The 26,428-nt window shown below is 41.3% G+C and overlaps 1 protein-coding gene and 1 pseudogene across 12 annotated transcripts in view; one reads left to right on the top strand and one right to left on the bottom strand.

Moving 5' to 3' along the window:
• ZNF462 (zinc finger protein 462) overlaps positions 1 to 26,428 on the top strand; it is a 129,267-nt gene that overhangs the window by 86,270 nt on the left and 16,569 nt on the right. For 9 of the 12 annotated variants that reach the window (XR_002781514.1, XR_002781515.1, XM_011364952.2 and 6 more), the window contains 3 exons: positions 10,785 to 11,052; positions 13,209 to 13,345; positions 21,689 to 21,912. Coding sequence is in view for 9 of the 12 variants with exons in the window: in XM_011364952.2 (XP_011363254.1) it covers positions 10,785 to 11,052; positions 13,209 to 13,345; positions 21,689 to 21,912 (629 nt within the window). In the remaining 3 variants the exon portion in view is untranslated. Of the gene's footprint in view, positions 1 to 10,784; positions 11,053 to 13,208; positions 13,346 to 15,399; positions 15,514 to 21,688; positions 21,913 to 26,428 lie in introns of those variants that run through there. The other 3 variants (XR_002781516.1, XM_023533479.1, XM_023533478.1) reach the window with 3 other exon arrangements.
• Positions 26,212 to 26,330, bottom strand: LOC111742919 (annotated as a pseudogene).

Genomic DNA, 26,428 nt, shown 5'->3' with positions numbered 1-26,428 from the left:
CAGATATATTCCTTCCTCTGGACTATCTAATCTTTTAAGAAATCTCTACAGTGGTTCCCTATCTGGGCTCTCACTACATTGCTCCTAGTGAGCCATACATTGTGATTTACTCCTTGAAGTCCGTAGGCATCTCCCCTCTGGTTGGGTCTTGAGGAGGAAGCACTGTGGCCCATGAGCTCCAAATACCATCTGAAGTTGCTAGCAAGCTCTCCCTGGTCGGGGCCAAGTTACTGATATAAAAGAGGCTTTTGTACTCAACATTTTTCATTGGATTTTCAGTGTGGTAAAGACATCTATACATCTAAACGAACAGCAGGAAACATTACTTTCTCATCACGCAATTCAAAAGAGTCACAGGTGAATTATGCATTTGGTATTGTAAGAGCTTCTCAATTAACAATGGCAGATGCCACCCAGAGTTTTCTCTTAAAAAATGTTAGAAAAAGCCTCCTTCTTCACCAACATTCATTCGTTTCTCTACAGATATCCAGCCTGTTCCAAGGAGGATTTTTAAGAACACACACTTTGAGTTCCAAACACCATTAAGTGCAAAAAGAATACCTACAATGTTTGCTAATGACTATGGCAGAAAAAGGACATGTTTTTGAAACTGGGGCATGCAGGTGCCCCGGGTTATGTTCCTATTTCTCCATTGACTGGCTGGGTGACATGAAGCCATCTCTGCTTTTCTGAGCTGCCACAAGTCTTTCTGCAGAATGGATAGTCTGTAAACTATATTGGGGTTGAGAGTGCATTCCTGACTAAGGAAAATTGGTAAAACATTTTATGCAGTGAGAATAGAGCGCTAAATATCTGAAAGTAACCCATGAATACCTTCTCATGGTACCTATTATACCTGTGCTTACCAAAGGGCACAGAATAGGAGAGAGAGAGAGGCATGTGGAAATATCTAAACTTGCTCCCAGATGCCTGATATAATCTGTTTCAGAGGTTAGACTTATAGCTGATTTAAGGTCAAAACCAGAAATTATGCTTTTGGCTTCTTTGGGTGGCCACTGATTATGAATTTTATTCCATTCAAATTCTCAAATGTTCCAGAAGCCATTCTCCAGGTAATTAAAAAAGACCCAGCTTGCTTCAGTAAAAGTAGGTCAGTGTTTCAGTGGGAATGCTTTATTAACCTCAGTGTCCAAAGAGAGAGGGACATTTGGCTAATTGGATTTTCTTTTTAAATGTGAGTTTTCCAGAGCACTTTTTTTCAGTTTGAACTCTTTTTGGATCTTTGTAATACCTTTATTGAGTACCCGTTTGGGGCCAGGCATTGAGCTAAGTTCTGGGGGATGTAAACTTAAAAAGTTATAGATGGATAGGTAGATGGATATCTTACTTTCAGAGAACACAGTCTGATGGAGGTAAAAGAAATTAACCCCAATGTAGCATGATGAGCACTACTGTGAGAGCCTGGGGGCAGGGAGCGGGCACTGGATAAGTACATCTAGAAAGATCAAGGAAGGTCTTCATAGTGATGGTAAATTTGAACTGAGTTCAGTTTTGAAAGATGATAAGAGTTTGCCAGGCTGAAAAGTAGAAGAAAGGCATTGCAAGAATGTGCAAAGATGCAGTAAAAAAAAGCACACAGAGTGAATGTTAGGCAGTCAGCACAGCGTGGGAAGAGTGTGGTGTGGAGTGCGGATGGGTCTGGGACGATGGAGAGCCGGAGCACCAGGGTTCAGAGATTGGGCTTTTTCCTGTAAGAAGGGGTGAATACCATGACCATATTTGCTTTTAGAAAAGAAAGGAAACTTAGGGGAGAAGAAACTTGAAAATAGAAAACCAGTTAGAGACAGTGTGCAGTGGAAGTTCACGAAGCAACCACAAGGGCCTGAACAAAAGCAGGGGCAGTGGAACAACACGTGGATTACAAAGTAAGCTTTTCAGTAGGTTAAACCAGTGGGGCTTTTTCACTCATCAACTGTATAGAACGAAAGAGAGAAATGAGTCAAGGATTCGTTGTGATTTTGTTAACTGGGTGGTTGAAGGTGCCACTGGAAAATAAAATATGGAGAGATAAATGGGCTTGTCCCCAAATATAGGACCTAGTGGATTACAAGTCCAAGAATCCTTTTTGTCTTAGATGAGAGTTGCTTGGATTCCCTCAAAATATAAAGAGAGTGAGAACATGAAGCTTCAGGCAAAACAAAACAGGCCTTTGAGAGATGCTTTCAATGAATTTAAGAATAATGGGACACTAATCTCAAAAAGAGAAGCTTATCCATTTTTTTGCTGTGTTTTTGTCATTTCAAAGACTAATTTTTTGTTTGGTTTTGTTTTTATTCTCATCTATTCCCTGATCATATTTCAAGGTTTTGTTTTTACTCATCAGAATGACAGGAAGTTTTCAGTGTGTGTTTCCTTCAAGTTTGGCCTCAGCCTTATTTTCAGGATTAGGCGTTTGTTTTCCCATTTGCTTCCATGACAACCAAGCCCAGAATTCCTATATATAGTTATCCAGCATCCATTGTCTCCCTGGCCATTGTATCATAATCTTGTGCATCCAGGCCAGAGAACTCCGCTGATGATAGAAGACAAGGAGGTGCCGGAGTCCTTGGCCTGGAGATTTTCAAGGCATAATCAAAAGAAGGAAATAAAATAACGGGCTGCCTCTAGAGATTTATGTTCTCCTTTAGACACTATCCAGAAGGAGTTCAAATGGCTTGTGTTCCATAGCTTAGTTTCTAATACAATTTTCTTTTTTTTTGAATGGGCCATAGACAGAGAACATTTGAGACTCTTTGAAGGAAGTACTTGGAAAGTTGCATTGGTGATTTGTAGTTGGTGGTTTTCTTCTGCATGCATAATTCTACTTTGTTAATAGCACGAAGTGAACAGGTATCTTGAGAAAGAAAAGTTTAAATTGAGTTTCAAAGGAATTCAGATAGAACCTAAAAAATCTTTTTAAATAAATAAACTAGCTGAATCTGAATCATCTTGGCAACTCTATGCTACATACTGTTTTTATAACCTATAACGGATGGATGGATGGATGGATGGATGGATGGATGGATGGATGGATGGATGGATAGGATGGATAGATAGATAGATAGATAGATAGATAGATAGATAGATAGAAAGGCAGACAGACAGAACTGGAGGTAAAAAAAAAAACTGGCCACAAATTCAATCCAACAAACATTTTCTTCAATACCTTTCTTTATGAAAGGACCATAAGTCTCTGGCAATATAAGCACATAAGGTACTATTCCTATCAGTCTAACATGTGAGCCCCACAAGGGCAACGATCCTGGCAGTTAGTTTTGTTTTGTTTTGTTTTGTTTCCCACTGATGTATTCCAAATACTTAGAAGTGCTTGGCACATAGAAGGCTCTTAAATATCTTCTGAATTAATATAAAATGGGGGCAAACAATAAGATAGATACAGTAGAAACTCTATTATTGGGTACAATCAAGACCAAGAGTTTCTCGGTTATATTGGAAAGTTTCTGAATGCAGGGAATCCTTTTTAAAAGGCCTTTAAGCATTTTATTTTCACTGAAACTCTAAATATGTTCATTTCACCAGTTTTGTGATGTAGAGTCAAGCCTGTGACTTTGAGTTTGGGTCCTTTGATTGGATTTCCCCATTTATTCTCTTGCTTAAACCATAGTCACCTACACTGCATCATGTGCTACTTCCAGTTTCCTTTTTTTAAAAAAATCGATAGATAGTTTAGACATCTGTGGAACAGTCTCAGAGCAGAGTCCTAGATTTTTATGTTCTCCTCAATCTCTTATAGTTAGTTGTTCTTGCCAAAACATCATTTGACAGTAATCTTTTTTAGCAACGTGACTTTATCAAGTCTTTCCAAAGCATAACTTTCATAGAAATGACACTTTTAATGCCTACATTTCATTGTTGTAGATAATATTAATTAAATTGAATAAGCCCAGTAACAAATATACCTGGTACAAGGAACTTTGGGAGCAAATACAACTGATTTTTGTTAGCATCAGCTCAACTGCTGGAAGCAGAAATGGATGGGCCTGCTTGAGAGTGACCCACCCCATCAGCCCAGACACTGTCAGCACAGTCTTCTTGGGTCAGGATGTTTTAAGGTCGAAGACATAGATCTGGCTGTGATGGTGGAGGTTGCTGGAGAAAGCACGTGTGTGTGAAGTGAGTGCAATGAGATGAGGGCAAGAATCACGATGTGTGTGTTGCCAACACATGGAGGATTGCAGAATAATTCTGGCTGGATCGCTGGGGAAAATCTTCACAGAATAGGTGACATTTCAGCTGAGTTTGGAAGGCTGGGTAGGCATTTGTCAGACAAAAAGAAGAGGAAGAACACCAGGTAGCCCTGATTAAGGACTCCCAATGATGACATGTGTAGAGTGTCAAGGAATCGGGAACCTTGCCAGAAGTGTGAGACTGGAAACATGGGCCGGGACCAGACTGAAGAGCTGTATATGTATATACCGAGATAAGGTGAAGAGACTTTAATCCTTGAGCCTTGGAGTATAATCATAATCATGTCATAATCATATAAGTGATATATTACACGTTGATGATGTGTATACTGACCAAGCTAGACTAGATCTCAGAGGAAGGAAGGCTGTTGGAGTTGGCCCAGAGGGGTATGAGGACCTGGATGAACAGTGAAGAGGGAACAATGAGGACTGGAGAGGAAATGATTCGAAGTGGGTCATGACGTGTCTCTTAAAACATGGCACCTGGCTAAGAGCGCTGCCATGGAAAACGTCTGACATTTTGAAGAAGGAATCTCACAGTTGGAGCTTGAACAAAATGGTGAGCCATTCGCTAACATTCAGAACGCAAAGGGAGCGCGGGCAAAGATGATGTCAAAGTTTTCAGCATGGGGAGTGCGAGGAGTCTGTCAGACATAAAGCGCGAAAGAGCTTTTCAGCCTTAGACAGAGACTCAGATCACCTCAGAACTCACTGAGTTTCCATTTGCAGCAGGCTTCTCTCGTCACCGTAGATACCTGGGTCACTGGCACACACATGGACATCTATTAGCAGTTGTATGATAGAAATTGCCTGCCATTCCCACATTCTCCTGGCTCTTAACTGAAGTATGTCTTTAGCTGCTCTCTTGTCACTACTAAGATGCCTTTCTCAAATTTTCTGCAATTTCTCAGCTAGGAAGAGTGGACTGTATTTCCACCATATTTGGGTCCCATCCCTAACCCCCATGCTTTGGCTATTTATAGTATTTATGGTTAAATTATCCACAGGTAATATTCTACTTCTTGTTCTTTATACCGCCAACCTTTAGTTACCAAATCATTTGCTTTTGTGAAGTAAATTACAATCCATGCATTATTTTGAACTTTCTGTGCTATTTTAGAACTTGAAGATTTTAAATTCTCTCTTATGCAATCTGTCCCACCCTCCGATGTACACATTTTTTTTTTGTTTGTTTGGACTCATCCTCTAATCTTTATTTCTTTTCCATTTAGGAATTAAGTCACTTTTTTTCATCATGATGAGAATGTAGTTGTTTAAGTCTATTTATGACTTACGATAGAGATGTGGTGAATTGAACATTTAGGTATCTTTGCATCTAGTATTGATTTAATTAATTAACACACTAACTAATGCTAGTTACATTTATTAATGGGCACTCAATGTTCTTTTGACACTCATATTTCCTCTGTCACCAAGTGCTATTGATTTTGCTTTCTTCTCCGCTTAATAGATGCCTCTATTTTGTGTGTGTGTGTGTGTGTGTGTGTGTGTGTGTGTGTGTGTTGTATCACAATCAGTTATTTACATGTCTATCTGAGACTGTGAGTTGCTTGAGAGTAGGGACCAAGTCCTATCCTACTGTCCCAAAACAGGATGGGACATTGACTTAAGATGCTCCATAAATATTTGCTAAATAAATGGGTGTAATTTCATCCTTTGCCCTCTGGCCACCTCTAAAATCTGCCTGCCTAAAATCCTTTGTCTTTTCCTTTTCTTTTGATACTTGATGCACACTGACCAGAGAGCCTCTCTTCCAAGTCTGCACAGAAATCTAGCTCAAATATAATTAAGTGTGGTTGCTGGCACCAAGGCACTTCTGCTACTTTTTCACCTTCACTCACACCCTCTATGTGGCTACCAATGGAGAATTGGTCCTCCTGTATGGCTTCCTTTTTGGGTCACTCAGTGCATTTGAGGGCTGTCCTTGTGGTTCTCACAATTTGCTGCCCAATTGATTCTTACTCTTCCTTGTGTCTTCCTTAATCTTGCAATAGCTAAACCCTCCCGTTACTGTTCATTTGTTCTCTTTGCCTCTTTCATTCCTTCAATCAGTGACATGGAGAGGGCCTATATTTTCATACATAGCTCTGCTCTGCTGTCTCCCCTAGTAAATCTAAGTTCCTAGAAGGCACCCCTCATGTCTTCTTTAACTTTGAATTTGTAGAGCCAGCACATGGCCTGGTATTTAAGAGGGTGATGGCTAAACATTCAAGAAAGTTTCATTCTGTCATGCTTACTGTTCTTCCAGAGTTCACTTGTTTGTCCTTTGCCTTTGTAAAATCAAATTTCCCATGATTGTTTTGTGCTGGCTAATTTCTGGAGGAAAAAAAGAAGAAAAAAACCCTCAAACTGATACTTAGCTGGGTTTGGCTGGTATTCTGGAGAGCTGGAATTAGAGCGAGAAATTTCCCGTTTCTCTGGGAACATGACTAAGTGAGAGGGGTAGGAGGCCACATCTAGAACTCAGCCCTTCCCCTGGTTTGAAATCCTGAGCTATCCTAAATGCACTCATCTCCCATTTGCATTTATGTACCTTCCTTTTCCCGGCCAAATCCCAACAAGGAATTTAGAGCATTATTATTTGAGGGCAATTGACCAAGCATCTACTACAGCATGCCATTTGAGCAGGTAGATTCCCAGTTTCGGATATTTCCAGTGCTTACCTGTGCAGCATGCTTACAGAAATGTCTCGTGTGTGTGTGTGTGTGTGTGTGTGTGTGTGTGTGTGTGTGTGTGTGTGTGTGTTAACATAAAGTATTTTGAAATTTTGAATTTTTTTCTTTCCCACAAATCTTACTGAATTATTTTTCCCATGTCCTCTAAAATGCTTTTTTTAGTGCTTTCCGTCATGGTCAGTTTAATGTTGTTTTCTATCTGTTCTGTTATCATTTTTATCTCTTCTAATGTTATTTTGTCAACTATTTCAGCCTTTCTATCACCTTCTCCCTCTCCTCTCTGCTATGTATTTGTTGCTGGTAGAACACTCATATGTTATTTCCTGTTCTTCTGACTTGCATCATGGGACTCCAGAAGTCACCACTGAGTACAGATGCCTAATAGACAAGACTCAGCCTTTAGAGTCAGACAGACTTTTGTTCAGCTCCTACCTCTAGCTCTTAGTAGCTACATGACCAACCATTCTCAGCCTAGGCGACCTCATCGGTAAAACTGGGATGAGAACCCACACTGCACACCATAGCTGTGAGAATTAATTGCTGGCTGCTTAGCAAATTCCACACCCACGCCTGTAAGCACTGTGACCATCCATGCTAAAATTCTGGTTTGATCCTGATTTTACAAAATATAATTATTTTCTGATTATAGATAATTTACGAAATATATAGCTATGTATATCTTAATTAAATTTATTTTATGACTATAATTACAATTTAATTTCTACAATTTTGACTTTGAATTCATCGAGCCAGCACATGGCCTAGCATTTAAGACGGCGTTGACTAAATGTTTGTAGATAAAGTCACAAGTCACAGAATGATTGTCTCTTCTGGGACTCGTGTCTCAGGGTTGGGTTAGGGATGTATGGACCAACCTCGTCTTTGTTGTTGATTCCATTGTGGATATTGCTGGCTGTGCAGGTGATAAAGACATAACTGTGTGACCTGCAGCTGAGTTCAGGGTCTCGCCCTGGGTTCACCCGCTGCTGTATTTTCCCCTAACCACAAGCCTGGCTCTCCAAGCACAGAGTGTTTTTCCTTTCTTTTCCCTTAAATTCTTTTAGAATGAAAGAAAATAGTCTTTATGATCTTTAACTTAGATGACACACCCTTCACTACTAATGATCTGCTTGTCTTTTAACCTGGGCGCAAGACGACCCTCTTCCTGCTCTTCAGGCTGTGCTTGGCGAATAAACCAGAATTTTATGTAGCTTAGCAAGTGGGCTTTTTTAAGATCGGTGGAATCATACATGCTCACGTCTTTGTCACTTCAGTGCCCGAAGTGCTAAAATTCTTCATTATTCACAAACTCCAAGCAAGAGAGGAAGACAGAGAATGTGTCTTGGCACCAGAGAGGAAACTAAAGCTCTAGGAAGACCCCAAAAGTTATAACCTGGGCATTATTCCCAATGTATCATTAAGTGATGGGATGTGCTTATTTTTGTAAATAAACCTGTCTATCTGATTTTAACCAGGAGGTAAAAGGGAGTTTAGAACATGACTACACACGGCTGTCCTATTGCATTGCCATTTGAGGGGGCCAAGGACCCTCCCTCCCTTTCTTGGAATGCTTTCCCCATCACTTCTTGCGTTTTTATTTCTTCGTGTATCACATAACCTATAAATACCGGCGTTAAAATGTAGAATTCGTTGTGTCGGAGATAAATGAAATAATAAGCACTTGACCCTAGAGACAAGAAGACAGTGTTAAGTCAAAGGAGACTCCTTCCCTTGGCCGGGGGTCTGTGTATGAGATTAGTGCATGTGTCAGGTGGGGGGCAGGTAAAGGACGGGGAGACACATTCACTTGACTTATTGTCTGATTAGGACCCACTTTATAATTTTGCTCTAAATGGATGGAAGCTGTCAGGTGCCTCATGTCTGAGATGACTACCAGCACCCACGCTAACCTGTGGGACTCACCGAGGTAGGTGCCATGTCTTGGAGGGAATTAGGCTGCTTGCAGAGAAAGAGAGAATTACTGGGGACATTTGTTCTGGTCTCTGGGTAGATTTATGGACAGTGGACAGTTCACAGGCAACAGGACCTGGCTTTGGCTTTGTCGGTCATGGACTTTCTGTTCTGAAGAGCTAAGAAGAAACCAGGACCAGCACTGCTGAGAGGCCAGGGGCTTGTTGGGGATGCTGGCACAGCAGTGCGACCCTGCAGCTACGGCCTGTGTTAACAAGAGAGGCGGAGTGTGTTTTGTGCTTCATTGTGCGTGCGTTTTAAGCAGAAACTGGTCTTGAGGGCTTAAATAGGAAACATCTTGAACAATCCATGAAATGGTAAACAAACCTGCTATTGAAAGAAAGAATGAGAAGTTGACAATTGCATTATTGTGATCCTGAGTGGGTTCATCAGCTAAGGTCGAGGAATAAAGAAAAAGGAGATAAAAGAACCGGGTAGAATGAATTCACTTGTGTCTTTCCTTTCTTCCTTTGTCTTCACTTTACACCTGGTAATGAACCCAGGGAGGCTCGGAGGTATTGTTCAAGTTTCTTTTTGTTTTATATTTTTGTGTGTGGCAGGTTTGTTTACAATTTCCAAAGGGGTTTTTCTCAATCTTGAGAAATATGAATTGAGGAAGGGGAGGAGGAGAACAAGAAGGGATGGTATTTTAGTATTTCAAAGGTAGGAGGTGGCCCTCCAATAAGGGAGGCTGCTCTGATTTTGATTTTCTTTTTGAAGATGCCGACGGGATGGATGGTACTAGTTTCATCAAATATGGGTTTTACAGAATTCCTCCATGTCCTGCCTGGGGAAATCACGCTTTGGAAAATTACGTGTCCATCAAATCAGGCGGAGGCTGGTACAATTCCTATCCCCTTTCCCCCCTGATTTTTGAAAGGCTTAAGAAAAGAGCCCTTTGTTTTCTTTTCAAGGAAAGTTACACTGAAATTCATCCGTGTGGTATTCATGGATTTCATCTGTGTCATTCATAGGCAGCTGTAGGTTACACAGGACGTTGTCGAATTCCTAACCTGAACATTCAAAGCAGCACATTGGGGAAAAGTTCAAGACCTTTCTTTCACTTTCTCTTTCTCTTTTTAAAAGATAATTTTTTTTTTTTTTTATTTTAAAAACTCACATTTCTGCTCCCATCTAGATCCGGTTTCTCCACCACATTCCACGGACGCTTCTCAGGGTCGAGATCAGTACCTGTCACTTCCGACATTTTCCTCCAAATTGCAAACTTTAAAATATGGTTCAGGGAAACTCGTTGAGAATTTTATTTTGATGAGATTTGTGAATAAATCTCCATCTTAATGCTGAGTAAGCTTTAAACATCCATTCCAGGAGAACACTATTGGATTTTTATATTTTAAAATTTAAATCACTTGACTGTGAAGGTATAAAACATTTTTATATTTGTGAGTGCCCCGTGCTTGAGCACTTCTGTTAAATTTTTTTTTTTTTTTTTTTGGCTTGAATAATTCTGGGCTGCAAAGGAGGAGATACTGCTTCATCTACTTTCCTTTCTCATGTTAACTCCCGTGTTCATTATGCAAGTTTATTTATCTCACCTACAAGGGCTGGTATTCTGTGGCAGCCTGTTGCCACTGCTGCAATTTCCTTGAAAAAAAAAAAAACCAGTTTATTCTCTTCCTCTACTTTGAAAACTTTAACCTCAGAATTTTATTTTTAAATGCTATATGAGCCATCAAAGTCAGATTAAAGGAAGTGACACTTCCTCCCTACCTGCCTTTCCCCAGATAAGCGTTGTAGAATGCAAATGAAGGTGAAAGAGGGGCTTGTAGCCATCCTTGTAAAAAAAAAAAAAAAAGTACTCAAAACAAATGTCAGGGGTTTCATGCGTCAAACCTCCACCCGTGTTCTCTGTGTCCTGTGTCATTTCCCCGCCCCCATCTGTCCACAGACTCATCCTACTCAGAACCTCCAGATGTTCAGCAGCAGTTGAACCACTATCAGTCTGCTGCTCTGGCGAGGAACAACAGCCGTCTTAGCCCTGTTTCTGTTTCTGGAGCTGCTGGGGGCGCTGAACAGAAAACCGAAGCTGTTCTTCACTGCGAATTCTGTGAATTCTCCTCTGGCTACATCCAGAGCATCAGGCGCCATTACAGGGACAAGCATGGCGGGAAGAAGCTCTTCAAGTGCAAAGACTGCTCCTTTTACACAGGCTTTAAGTAAGTGCATGAAGAACAGCCTCTAAAAACAAGGTGGCTGCCCCTGCTCCACTCCTCACTTCAATTCTTTTCTAATACTCTCCTACCTAGAGCTCAGGGGAGGCCCTGCCCGTGGGATGATACAGGGGTGGGATCCAGTCTTTACAAAAAGAGTCTAATTCCAGAAGATGGTTTTGAGCTTTGTGGAAGGGACAAAGAGCTATATCAGAAAAAAATGAGTTGAAAACTCAGAGGAAATGGGCATCCAAACAGTGTGAGATCATGGCAGAGGCTTTCCCTGACCCAGCCCGTGAAGCAATGAGTGTTTTCCCTTCGGAGCACTATCCCTCTTTCCTTTTAATTTGTCTTTGGGAAAAAAAAATATATATATGTTCTTGAAAGCAGTCAGAGTCAAGGGAGAACATCCAGCAATAGCGACTTCTCTGCTACCCTTGTGGGAAATTCTTATTTCTTAAGATCATATTATTGAGAGAAACCCAGAGAATCAAGACTCCAACACACTGAAAACTAAACTTGAGCAACAGTAGAGAGATGGTTCAAATCTAGAAAAAGATAATCCAAAGTCACCTTTGCACCTGCGTGTGACAGAATCAGTGGACTCAAAGGATGGAGTGCTTCTTATCGCTTAATCTAAACTGCTGTGATTTAATCGCATCCTGTGAGATACTGTTTAGGTTAGTGGTTCTGAGTGGAGAACGTGGAGCCTAACTGCCTGGCTTTGAATCCCAGCTTTGCCATTTACTGGCTGTGTGACTGGACGAGTTGCTAAGCCTCCCTGTGTCTCTGGTTTCTTATCTGTAAAATAAAAATAATAATAGTACCTACCTCACAGGGCTCTTGTGAAGAATAAATGAATCAATGTATCTAAAATGCTTAGAATAGTACCTGGCACAAAGGAAACACTAATAAGTATTATATCAAAGATAAAAAACTAAAAACAATAACATTAGATGCTATGTTATAGATGTAAAGCTATTATTACCTGCTTCTATTGCAATCAGGACCTGAGCCTTAAGGCCACTCACGTTAGTAAAAGTAGGCTTTGTGTCCAAAGAAAAAGATGAATTAGAAGAACAAGTCTCTTCTCCACCAAATTCTTAGTTGCTGGGATTTGATGGAAAATGGGTTATATCTCTGGCTATTAATTTGGCTCAGTTGTTTTCCAGATAAATACGTATGTGATCTTAGAACTGAGGAAAGGCTGTAAGCACCCAGATAATGAGGACCCACTAACAGGTGTACATGTTTCCCCAGAGAAAAGCATTTGGGTTAATAAGAAGGGGACTTGCCCATTAAACTCTCGGTTTCATCCATTTTCATGAGACATTTAAGGTTTTGTAAATTTTGAACTATTGAAAAGGGTGGAGGGAGAGGCAACAGTACCCTTCCGCCTTCCAGCTGTTGTATAGCTCTGAGTTTAGTTCACCTGATCGTCAGCCGTCATAACTTTCTAACCTCATTGCTCTTTCCCCCTGACCTGTGAAGTCACACAGGCAGGTGGTAAATCAACCTAGCTTTAAAACAGTCTCTCTTCTTCCAAGCATGATGAGAAATATGTTCTTGTAGGGAATTTATTGTCATACTTTTAATAGGCAGTTTCTAATTTTCAAGAACAAAATGTTTGGCAGACTCATAGAAACAGAGACCACAGAGATGGTTGTTGGTTGGTGGGGGGCGGGGGGGTGCAGGATGGGTGAAAAAGGTGAAGGAGAATATAGTCAGTAATATTGTGATGCATTTGCACGGTGACAGAAGATTACTAGAATTAGCGGGTGATCTCATTGTAAGGTATAAAAATGTCAAATCACTATATTGTACACCTAAAACTAACATAACTAATATATGTATACCAATTATACTTAAAAAAATAAAGAACAAAGTATTTGGGGGAATCCATTTCTTTTCATACTAAGCCTTGAACTCAGCCAAGTGGCAACATTTCCCAAAAGGAGTGCCCGCTGCATGAGTGTTCAGTTACCGCGCGCGCGAGTGACCTAGGAACTCGTGGGCAGCAAACGTCATTAACAATTCTGGTTTTGGCCCCTCGAGCAGTGGTATCGCACCCGGAGGCTCTGTGCTAGGGTTGCCAGTAGCGCGTTGTGAGTGAAATGATCCCTCGTCACACTCACCGCCTGTCTCCCCCACCTCTCCCCTAGATCTGCTTTTACTATGCACGTGGAAGCCGGGCATTCAGCAGTTCCGGAGGAGGGCCCCAAAGACCTTCGCTGTCCTCTCTGCCTCTACCACACCAAATACAAACGCAACATGATTGACCACATCGTGCTGCACCGAGGTAACTTTGCAGCCCAGCTTTCTTGGCGTGCGGGCGGAGGATGGTATTATGGGGACACGCTCTCAAAGGTGGCAGTGGCACCTTGGCCCTGGTCCCTTGTTCCTCACCTTATCTCCAGGCAAGAAGTCACAGTGATAACCACAGTGACAGTCAACAGGATAAAAACACCTTCCTGCTGAGAGAGTTTCCTCCACCTGGAGGGAGGGAGGCAAAGGTGATGGATTCTGCCATGAGCACTTCTGTAGGTTCCCAGCGTGAGGGATTTTTATATTCTGAGTCCTCTGCTCTCATAACCTTGCTAAGGAAGGGGTGAGTGAGAAAGAGAATGCATAGCTGAAGATTCATTCTAAAATGTGAAGAGCTCTATGTGATAAGCAATTCTTTGGAGGAAAACCAAAATGATGATTTCCAAAGCAGATTGTAGAATTTTCCCTGAAATGGACGGAGAGAGAAAATTCTTAAAAATAAAAGTGGCCTGATATATATTAGAAAACCCATAGGCTTCGGACTTAAATTCTGGTTTCAAAGCCTCCTGTGTTGAACCTCTCTTTTATCTGTGAAAAGAGATGGCGATTATGCCTGTGAAATAACATGTAAAGTGTCTAGTGTGTTCCCTAATGGATGCATATTGGCTGTTTCATAAATGTTGGTTCCCGTTGATAAACAGGAACCAACTTCTTCTTTTAAGTTCTTTTTTGTTTTTGTTTTTGTTTTTGAGTTGAGTTTACTCTTGGCCAATTAAAACACTGTTAAACAACAGGCTTCTTCTGCATTGGAAGGAAAAATCTGTTTACGTAAAAAAGTACTTTGTCCTGAAAAGAATCAAGCCAGACATGGATGGAAAAAGATTACTAGAACACCCATTGCCAATCTCTCTTACTGTTTCCATCTACTGTTCTTTCCATTTCTCCTTCGTTCCTTCCCTCCCTTCTGCCCTTCTTTTCTTCCTCTTCCTTTGCCTCTAACCTTGGAAAGCTTTTCAGTATCTGCCACATGTGCCTCCAAAGCAATGAGTATCTTCTGCAGTCCTGCTGAGATGTTGCTCACTCTGAAATGCTGGATACTAGGGAGCATTTTCAAAGGTTCGAACATTTCCGCAGAGCCACTGCCTTTGGCCCATGCTTTTTGTGACGTATCTGCAGCAAAGTCTGTAGAAATGCTTACCACGGAGCATTCTCAGATTTCCCTCCTCCCCATGGCACTCTAATGAGACATAAGATCTTTGCTGGCTAGGACGTCCACCTGCAACTGGGAGAAGCAGTGTAGCAACATTTAGGCAGGAATTCTTGGCCCGAGTGGTCCCACCTGGTGTTCCGCCTCAGTCACCTGGCTTCTGGTACCCAAGCCCATGTGTCACGGTGGCTCTGTGCCCCCTCACAGCTTGGGGAGAGGCCATGAGCAGTGTTTCTGCCGAGCAAACAGAAATAGTGAGACCTCTCTTCTGTGGTTGATTCCTTCTCTTTTCCCATATTGCTGCCTGGCAGGATGAGAGCTGGATGGCTGGCTAATGAGCTCTATGACTTTCCTTCCCTGAGCTGAGAATTCAGGAGAGGGGGAGGCAAGGGAAGATTAAACACCAATGCCATGAACTCACCCTTAGGGCGCTACACTTGACAAAGTGCTTCTTACGCACACAAAGTCACTCCCTCTTCCAGCAACACCTGGAGGATAATACCGTTACTTCTAGTCCTGCTTTGCATACATGAAACTTGAGGCTGAGGAAAACTACTTTTTCTTTAATTCTGTGTAGTTATTTGTGGTCATTTCACAAAGCATTTAAGGTGTCTTACTGATAATCGTACAGAACTATAGGATTCAAAACAAATGAGGAAATGGGGGCAAGTGCAAAATAAGGAGAAACCAGTTGAAAGTTTACCTGAAAGGATGAGAAAGCTCACCAAGAGTTTGGGCCCTCGGTGTACGCCAGGAGGTGCTGCGCGTGTGTTAGCAGTGGGCTGCAGGTTGGCACCGAGGTCTCCCAGATACCATGGGAGAGAAGAAAGCAGAATCAGTTGGATTTAGAGTATTTGTTAGACTTTTGAAATTTTGTTCAGGAAATTTTCAGGAATCCTGGACACTGAAGCCTGAAAGGAATTTCTCCAGTGGGTTCTCCTGAAGAGGACCGCGGATGATATATAGTGCATATTGTCCCCTCCATAAATGCAGCGGTAAGTCCCACAGGGCCCAGAGCTGAAGCCGTTTAACCCAAGTCACCCAACCGGTAAGCGGTGAAGCTATGTGTCAACCCCAATCTTCTGATCCCCATCCATCACGTGGCTCTAACATTTATTTGTAGACATAATTTATATTAAAAGAAGCATACGAGTATATGAATGCTGCCCTCATCGGGGTCAGAAAGCACACAGGCTGGAATGAACATGAGCATTTGAGGGTTGGTGGTAATAACGGCAGCGTTAACAATGGTGGCGGGTGCTGTACTGAACGCTTTCCAGATGTCATTGTATGGAATTCTCACAAAACCCTCTGTAGCAGGTATTATGGTCACCCCCTGATAACAAGGGAAAATACAGGTTCAGAAGGACTGAGCATCTTACCTAAGGTAAATGACTAATAGTTGACCTAGCGGGAATCTGAACCCAGGCTTATCTGACCCACAGCCCCCTTTAACCACTAGGCATCCTTGTCTCACCCTTGGGAAGGTGGTTGGTGTCACTCTATTGAGCGATCTAGTGACTGTGGCAGCTGGGCCTGGGGATGGAAGTATCTGTAGGGCTGATGGTCAGAGACAAGGCCCACCAAACCACAGATGGCAGGGTGCTTCAGGACAGCCGTGTCTGCCATCTGTGTCCTGGCCTGGCTTTGGTGTCCATCCCAACTCAAAATTGCAGCTCAGTGGGAAGCTGGTCTTGACAAGTCAAGAGACAGGGTTGGGTGTCTGCCTTGCGATTTCGAGTTGGGGCTGATCTCAAAGTAACAACATGGGGCTCTTTCTGCACCTGTGCCTTCCTTGCTCTGTGGATGAATAAACATCTTTGGTCTCTAGGGACTGCAGTAAGAGATCTTTCTGAGGCCTTCTGAGAAAGGTGGAGGGGGTAGTCGTCAAACTGAGCTATGATAACCTTCAAAAGGTAGAAGAGATTTAAGCTGGGGTATATTAGTTTCCTGGGTGGCTTAAAACAACTAAATTGTATTCATTCTCTCACCATTCTGGAGCCTAGAGGTCTGAAATCAAGGTGTCATCAGGGCAATGCTCCCTCTGGAGGCTCTAGTAAGAATCCTTCCTTGGCTCTTCCTAGCTTCTGGTGGATCCCGACATTGCTTGCCATTCCTTGCCTTGTAACTACATCATTCCAATCTCCGCCTCCACCCGCACAGGCCTTCTTCCTCGTCTGGGTCTCTGTGTGCCTTCTCCTCTTCTTATAAGCACATTGGTCACTGGATTTGGTACCCGCCCTAATCCAGTATGACCTCACCTTGACTAATTACGGCTGCAAAGACATCATGTCTCAAGAGGTCACATTCTGAGATTCTAGGTGGGCATACATTTTTGGGGGACACTATTCGACCCACTACTCGGGAAGAGGGATTTAACAAACCACTCATGTGAGTGGGAGCAAGACAGGGTTACAGAGGGGCATTAGACTGTTCTGAGGGGGGCCTGAAGGGAATAGGAGGCGAAGCTAGAAAAGTACGTTTCAGCCAGATTATGGAAGGTTCGGATACCAATACGGGAGTTTGAACTTCACTCAGTGGATAAATGGGAAGCCAGGGGACTGATGAGACACCTGACAAATACTAATTTAGCAAAGATTGGAGCAAAGGATTAGTAGACCCATCTCTTCGGGGAACTATGAACTTAGATGAGATCAACACTTGGTGATGTTGGCCATGAGGGAAATATTAAGCCCGGAGGCTTTTGTTTCGAGGAGAAAGTTGGTGGTAGGACTTTTGATAGGTTTTCATTCATGCAGCAATATTTATTGAACACCTACTATATGCTAGCATTGTTTTAAGCTCTTGGGAAACAGCCATGTACAGTCAGGCAAGGTTTGTGCACTGAAGGAACTTTAACTTTAATGGGAAGCAGAAGAATAAATAAAGAAATAGTTTCACGAATATGTTTCCATTGGATTTATCACCATTGAAAGCAGGATGCCTTGTGCATATAGCTTTGCCTAAATGTACTTTGCATACTTGCAGTGAACCTGAAAAATTTGGCACAGATTGAATTATAGGATGAAACATAGCTTTGCTAAATATTTATATTGTAATTATGGATCTATGTAATCACTAATACTGGTCTCCAGTTGATATATTAACTTAAAGTCTCTGTTTCCCAGCTGGTAACCCCGATACTAGCTTGGCTCACATCAAAACCTAATAACTTCTTACTGGGAGCTGTTGTGCTTCTGTTTATGTTTTTCTTTATGGTTATGTTTTGAGATGATTGTTTTGGTTTTTTTTAGAAACTTGTTATTTTCCTAATGGCTTTCTGTTTCTCAGCCTTTATCACTGGTTTGGCTGAGAAGGAGTAATGGGTAGGTCTTTGGTTTGGCCCAAAGAGGGTCCGGGTCCTCCAGCATGATCACTTACCTACAAAGCTCGCGGGGGTGGATGACTTCCAAATCTCTCCCTGCTCCGTTCGGATTTGGCACGTTGTGGGAGGAAACCCATGTGTGTTGTGGTCTGCCTTTCAGGAAGAATTTTTACCTGGTGATTTGGACTCCATGGGGATGTGGTTTTCGCTGTTTTCAGCAGAAGTGACCCCCCTCCGTAGTTACAGTTCTGCAGATTTTTCCACAGAGTGCCACAGGAGCTTGACAGCACACACTCGTTGGCCCTCATTGCACCTTGGTACCCAAGTGCTTCAGTGAGCCGTTACTCTGAGGTCCTGCTTCTTGGGTTTTATGTCCAGCTGCAGCACCAAGCATCTTTTGAGTAGGAGGAGATGTGAGACACAATCTATCTTATAGTCGAACTGCTGAAGTCATAATATTTTTGCAGCCAGTGCTAGAAGCTGAGTCACAATGAGTGTGATTCAGACCTTGAATTTTTACCCAAGGTAATTTTGAGAGGTGTGAAGTCAAGAAAGACCCACAGTTGTTGCTGCCTCCATAGAAAAAAGCCCTGAGTGCTGAGCTTCTGTAGCCAAGACAGGGCTCAGTCCATACCTGGAAATGTTCCAGTCTCTACATCCTTCACTTGCCTCAATCATGAATAACCTCATTCAGAAAACGCAGTCAGTCATTTGCCTGCCTCTCAAAGTCTGTCTTGTTTTTTATCTTGGTCATGTTAGCCGTATTTGTAGAAAGGAGAAAAAAGTTAACGTTTTCTAAAATGAATATCTTCGTAGAAAAAAAATCCATATAACTAAAAGACTTGCGACACTGATGATGTCTTAGTTTGGAAATGGGAAGTCTTGCATTTCAAAGTAAGCAAGCAGGGAAATTACCTTCTATCAAATCCAGAAGATATTTCAAAGAAATTCAGATAGAAATGGTTGCCTTAGACATCTGTAGCTTTCACGTTTTTAAACTAGCAGGAATGAAAGGCTTATAGGTACACTACATACAAATCCCTGTTCTTTTCAGGGGTGAAGGAGGACACTGACCAAGGTCAAGAGTCCTGTGCTTCCAGGTCACAGTTTTGTACTGAACTAGAGGAGGGACTTTGAGGAAGTAGCTGAACGGATCAGTTCTCCGTTTCCATATCAATAAACTGAAGATAATAAAACTGACTTTGTAGAATGTTAGGAGAATAAAAAGTAGCTATGCGGGTAGAGCACTTAACCATGCTTGAAACATAGTGAGCACTTAATAAATTGTAGCAGTCGTCTGCATTAATTATTATTATTTAAGCTCCAAGGTATCATTCTGAGTGCTCAGGACTGTGTAAAATTCACTTAGACACACATAGTGAAATTGGAAACTGCGATGAAAACTAAAGTGATAGAGGAACTGAAAAGGAGACCTATTAAAACAAGTTTGAAAGAACCGACTATTTACAGGGGAGAAGCGAAGACTGGAGGGTGATTAAATGACTGTCTTCAAGGTGTTCAAGACATTGTTATATGGAGAATTATACCCAGCTGTTTGCCATCTCCACTGAGGTCGACAGAACCAGGGCCCATGGCACGGGCCAGAGCCAAAAATAAAAGTGGAAGTAGTAGAAATGACAAAATATAAATCAGGAACAAACATGAAGAGAGCAAGGGGAATGAAGTCTCAAGGAAGGTGCCAGAAAAGTTCATGTCAGCACTTCCCATGAACCCCTGAGCTGGAAAAGGATATCCTCAGTGTGGGGGCTGGTCCCCCTGGTTCAGCCTGTACCTCCATCTCTTGCTGTGGGCACCAGCTTGCTCACGGTTCAAGTCCACATGTGTCTTAACCAGAGCAGCTGGCATTAATGCTTACAGCCGTGGTTCTCAGCCTGGGGTCTGTCTTGCCTCCTCAGGGTGCATTTGTGTGAAGGCATTTTGGGGTGGTCATGACTGCAGAGGAGGGAATGCTACTGGTAATCCGGTGAGTCGAGGCCAGGGACACTGATAAACATCCAGTAATGCACAGAACAGCCCCCGACAACAAGGAATTATCTGGCCCCAAAATGTCAATGGTGCTACTGTTGAGAAACCCTGGGTTAGAGGAGCAGAAGGCTCAGTGCTTTTACCCAAAGCATTTTTTCCTCCCTTTACACCAAGCCATGGAACTGAATGGTTAGAAGACTGTTAAACATTTGCTATTCTAAGAAAATGTGTGGATTACATTATAATCATGTGTTTCTTAGCTGTCTGCTATACTTTGGTTTAAAAATATTTATATTTCTAAATAAGCGACTGACTCTTTGTATAGGGAAAATAACATATGCATTAGAGCTCCAGGGAGTATGTTGCAAGACACCACCTTCCACGCTTCCTCTGCCCAGCTTTTGTGCTGGCCAATTAATCGCTGCATTCAAGGACTCCCAAGGCAGGGACTGCCCTGTAGGGAGAAAGTGATGGTTGAGACTAAGGCATGACGCTGGGTGGGGAAAATTCCCCAGGGGCCCAGCGCAGGCCAGCTACACAGGGAAGGCTCACTGAATGGGTCACACCACCCCGCAAAATACTGATGCTCGGGAAACGCTGCTACTCAGTGACTCTGAGAATAAATCACGCTTTTTTGACTTAATAATACATTGCCGTTTCTAAATAATATAAGTATATGTTGTGTGCGTCCATTTGTAAACTTTCAGAGTCTTCTGAAATCCAGACACAGCGTGAAAACACACGCTATATTTGATCCTTGCATAAATAGCACAGATTTTAATTTTATCCCAGTTATGGATATCTGGCGCGTGCGCCAATGCTCTGGGCAGGCTGGTGTGAAATTTAATTTGAGCAGTTAAACACAAGGGTGAGAGAGTGCAAAATAAACAAGCACACGCGTTTCCAGCCCTAAGCATTTGGTATGTTAACGGGAAAGGCACCCAAATCCTCTCTCTCTTTTATTTTTTCCCTTGTGACAATCAGATTACAGATTGAAAAGGCATAAATCCTTCGTATCTCCCACACCACCCCCATCTCCCTCCGAATGTAGCCTGCAGCCTTTTCATTTGTGCAGTCTTCATAGTTAGAGTTGGAGTTTTAGTGAATGAAAGTGTACAGGTTTCTTTGTTTTCAGATTTGGTATTAGATCAGTGATTCCCTTGGTTTCAGAAAAAGTAAAACGGTCTCCTTGAGAACGTTTTGCAAAGGGAAACAGGAATGGAATTGGAGGCGATGGGAAATGATGGATTTGCAGTTTGACAGACAGGGATGCGGAGCTCAGTTTGGCCAAGGTCGACGTCTGTGACTTGGAGAGTTATTTAAGCGCTGTGTTCCTCACTTTACTAATTTGTAAAAATGGGAATAACTCCGGCCTAATTGAGTTGCTAGGAGGGTGCACAGTGGTGGCACGTAGGGGCTCGGGGGGTGTCAGATTCCTGCCCCCCAAGGTGGACATCTGTAAGTCCACCTCAATAACCTTTGGTGGGAAAGTCGGAAGTGCTAACTAATGGTTGCTGTCGATAATCATTAATGTTGGGAAAAGTGGCAGCCACTTCCATTCTTCTCCCCTCCTTTAATCACCTCCATCCAGGAATTAGCAAGCACCTTCCACGCTAATTTATAGCTCATTCTGGGTATTAAGTACACAACCAGCTGTCGGCCCTAAAAACACCGACTTGTACCAGACGAATACCTTATTTTGGGGTTTGAGGAGAATATTATCTGTGTGTGCAGTTCACAGACCCAAACTCACAAGAAGTAGCAAAATTGAGTTGGGTGCGTTTCTTATATTCCAAAGAAAGAACATCAGCTTGCCATCAGTAAAAATTCCCATCTTTCCATTCAATTTGTCTCCACAGAAGAGCGAGTTGTCCCCATTGAAGTGTGCCGTTCCAAACTGTCAAAATACTTGCAGGGAGTAGTTTTCCGCTGTGATAAGTGTACCTTCACCTGCTCCAGTGACGAGAGCCTCCAGCAACACATAGAAAAGCACAATGAACTGAAACCTTACAAATGCCAGCTCTGCTACTATGAGACCAAGCACACGGAGGAACTGGACAGCCACCTTCGGGACGAGCATAAGGTACTTGCCTGGGACTTAATTGCCTCCCACCCGCAGCATACCTGTGGAAAGGGCCGGAGCGGGGTGGGAGAGCTGACTTTCGTCACACTTACTGTACGCAAGTCAGAGACAGGAACTAAAATAATGTTTAAAATGAGGTTCAGTTTTTTTCTATTAGAAAAGACACATAAGGTCATTTTAGAAAATCGGAACACATAGATGGAGATAAGGAAAATCACCCATAATCGTAATGCTACCACCCAATTCCGGCTGCTTAACATTTTTGGGCTCTTCTGTGCCCAGTTTCCTCTGTTTTACATAATTGTGATTATACTATACATGACTTGGTTTGTTTTTCCATATTATTTTAAATGCATTGTCACAAGTGTTGGCGAACTCTCTGTAAAGGGCCAGATAGAAAATATTTTAGACTTTACAGGCCAGATGGTCTCAGTGGCAACTACTTAACTGCCCTTGTAGCAAGAAAGCCACCACAGACAAGACATAAATGAATGGGCATGGTTGTGTTCCAGTAAAACTTTGTCTACAAACGTAGGTGACAGGCTGTGGACCCATAGTTGCCAGCTTCTCTTCTATCTGATGGCCATACCACCAAGTCCCTCGGTTGTGTAGGCTGTTTCCATATTTTGCTAACTATGATAATTTTCCAAGGCATCGCTATTCCTGTCAAAGCAATATAAGGATTGTAAAATATGTGTTTTATTTGAGGAAGTGGATTGATAAAGAACAGATTAGTACAAGACATAAAGTAAAAAGGTTTATGAAAAAATTCTCTGCCCAAGGTCTGCAGATTGTAGGTTAAAATCATCCAGGACAGCTTCCTCATTTCTCACAAGGCCTATTTTGGGCACGTCAGGAATTGAGATGGATAGTTTCTGGTTCTGTGTATTACTGAGTGCAGGAGGGCACGCTATGATTTGGATTTGTTTCATGAAAAGAGCCTGTTGAAATGCTTTCTAATTAACTGACAGATCCCAAACATCTAGTGAGTGTTTACGTAAGGCACAATGAAAAGCACTTTTGATATTGTTTCTTTTTCCTTTGCTCTGTGTCCTGGCAGTAGAAACACAGGCCCTCTTTTTTAGCCTTACAAACCCAAGTTATAAAATTTTAGTTTGAATCATCTGCACCCAAGGGTTAGAATTTTTCTGCAAGGTATTGAGAGAGAAGGCTGAGCTGTATCACCCATCCACAATTTAATGATTTTATGGTAGCTTTTCTGCTTTGGAATGCATTCATTTTCTAACGTGTCTGCCCAAAAGTGAAAGCAGAGAAGAAAAGCCTAAATTACCTCACTTAAAAACTTTAATATCCTTTCTTATTCAAATTTCCTGAGCATTGCTTCCCCCAAACTCAAAGGTAAAGCACTCATCCATTTCACACCAAGCTTTCTACTTTTATATACTTGTATCTAATTTTCGTGACCACCTCAGATCTTTTTATTATCATATTCAAGCCTTCAGGCTCGTATTTTGGGATGAAGCAAACCAGGAAGATAAATTGTTGCACAGTAGTTTGTGAGTCACTGGGGAAATCCAGGGAAGGTTAGAAACCCAGAGGCTTCCTGAGCTAGAGGGGAAGGTTGGGGCTTCTGGGTTTGCATCAGGGAAGTGGGTTGCTCAGGAAACTGGGGACCCAGTTTAGAGCTTTTGGAGCCAAATGGACCTGGGTTTGAATCTCGCCTCTACCATTTACTGTGTAACTTCAGCAAGTTAAATTTCTGTGTCTGTTTTCTGATTTCTGAATGAGAATTGCTATACTTTTCTCAGAGGTTTTGTAAGATTAAATGAAATCCTGGTATTCCCCACATTTTGAGACTGACTGTGGTCTTCAACCTGTTTGTGAATTGATTTGTGCTCAAGTAAAACAACAGTTGTAGCCGTCATAAAAGAAGTTATGTTCCTAAAGACCTAAACTATAAAATCACTAATTATACCTTGCATTTTAAACACATCTTTGATGTTATACTTTTCACTATGCCAAGTTATGTTGTTTTTTTTAAATTTTACTCTTTCTCGTGGTTGACCAGCTTATTAAGTCCAACGAGCACCTAATTGAGGCTGTAGAACTGCCACTTTCAACATGCCTAATGATTTTCATCTCAGTCTCAGTTGCTAAGTTTATGAGACTCATGCTTATTACCAATAGCGGCACTTGCTTTTTCCCGTTTTCTACACCTTCTTTTCTAAATGATGGGTACAAAATGCAGTTTGAATTTTTGAAATAATTATCCAGACACTATTTTATAAACAAAGATAGCAGTGCTGCTGAAACAGAATTTTTGACTGATAGGCAGTGACGTCATGCACTAGTTAAAAATGGTCATTCATCGGGGTGAAGGAGATACAAAGTCAGCATTCATAAAAATGGTATAGGAGTGCCGATGTACAGTGCACTTAAGACAAGTTTGTTAATAATTATATACAAAAGTCAAGGACCATAAGGAAGGAACAAGAAATTAAGGCATAAAAATTGGAAAAGAAGAAATAAAACAGTTTTTGTTAACAGACAATGTGATCTTTGTAGGTAGAAAGTCCTAAATAATTTACTAAAAAAGCTACTAGAATATTAGTGAGTTTAGCAAAGCTGCAGGATATAAGATCAATTATATTTCTATAGATTAGTATTGGAAAATCTGAAAATGACATTTTAAAAAGATCTATTTCATTTACAATACATCAAAAAGAATAAAATATTTAAGAATAAATTTTAACACGAGCTGTGAAAGTTATACACTGAAAATGACAGAATATTGTTGAGAGAAATAAAATAACTAAGTGAATGCAGTATATACTATATTCATGGATATGAAGATTCAATACTGGTAATTCTTCTCAAACTGATATACAGATTCAGTGTAATCCTCTATCAAAATCTCATGGGCTTTTTTCTTTGGTTAAAGTTGACAAACTGACACTAAAATGTAAGTTGAAATGCAAAGGACCTAGAATAGCCTAAACATTGTAGAAAAAGAACTAAATTGAGGACTCACCCTTCCTTGCTTTGAAGTTTACTATGAAGCTACAGTAACCAAGCTTGTGTACTATTGGCATAAGGATAGGTGCCTAGATCCGTGATGCAGAAGAAAAAGTCCGGAAATAAACCCTCAGATATTTGGTCAGTTGATTTGCATCACAGGTGCTAAGGCAATAAAGAAAGATAGTATTTCAACAAACAGTGCTGGAACAATTGGACTTCCATATACAAAATAATGATTATGGACCCTTACAGTAGTCTCAACACAAAAATTAAATCAAAATGGATCATAAACCTCAATGTATGAACTAAAAGTATAGAACTTTTAGAAAAATAATAGAAAACTTCCCTAGGGTTAGGGAGAATTTCTTAGATACAATATAAAAGCTGTGGACATTTTTAAAAAATCAGTAAATTAGATGTCATCAAATTAAATTTTTGCTTTTTAGCAGACAACATTAAAAAATGAAAAGGGAAGCAATAGATTTGAAGCAAATATTTGCAAAGTAATTATCTAACAAAGGACTTTAAACTAGATAAAGAACTTTCACAACTCAATAATAAGATAAACAATTCAACTTAAAATGAGAAAAAGATTTGAATAGATACTTTATCAAGGGGATATGTAAATGGCAATGATCACATAAAAAGATCCTCAGTGAGACTCATCATTAGGGAAATGCAAATTAAAACAACAGTAAATTGTTACTACCCACCTATTAGAATACCTAAAATTAAGAAGAGCGATAGTGCGAAAGTGTTAGCAAGGATGTGGAGAAACGGGAAATCTCAGACAGTGCTGGCTGGAATATAAAATGTCAGATCCACTTTGAAGCATTTTGGCAATTTGTCTAAAAGTAAACGTACACTTCCCATGTGATCCAGCAAGTCTGCTCCCTCGTAAAGTTGATGGGTAAACAAAATGTGCTATGTATTCATAAGGTGGAATAATGCTGCTTATCAATGAAAAGAAATGAGCTACTAATACATGTAATAATATAGACAAATCTTTAAAACATGTTAAGTGGGCAGAAGGCAGACACAAAAGACTATGTACTTTATGATTCCATTTATATGAAATTTCTAGAAAAGGCAAAACTGTAGAGAGAAAGCAGATCAGAGGTTGGTTTGGCTGGAGATAGGGAGCAGGGATTGATTATTGCAGAGTATGAGGGAACTTCTGAGAGTGATAGAAGGGTTCTTAAACTAGATTGTGTTGAGGGTTGCACAGATGCATATATTTACTAAAATTCGTTGAACTGTTTATTTAAAATAGATGAGTTTTTGTTTGTTTATTTTCGTTTGTTTGTTTGTTTGTTTTACAGCCTACAGCACCCAATCTTCCTAGGTGGTCTCCCATCCAAGTTCTCACCAAGTCTGACCTTGCTTAGCTTTCTAGATCAGACGGAATTGGGCGTGTTCAGGGTAGCATGGCCGTAGACCAAAATAGACGAGTTTTAAAATAAATAAAAATAAAATAGGTGAATTTTTAGTAAAGTATACCTCCAAGGACCCGACACATAGTAGGTCCTCAATAAAT

This window comes from Pteropus vampyrus, unplaced genomic scaffold, assembly GCF_000151845.1.
Source record: "Pteropus vampyrus isolate Shadow unplaced genomic scaffold, Pvam_2.0 Scaffold103, whole genome shotgun sequence".
NCBI classification, from domain to species: Eukaryota; Metazoa; Chordata; class Mammalia; order Chiroptera; family Pteropodidae; genus Pteropus; species Pteropus vampyrus.
The sequence above is the reverse complement of the archived record's forward strand: the minus strand, read 5'-3'. Positions and strand labels throughout refer to the sequence as shown.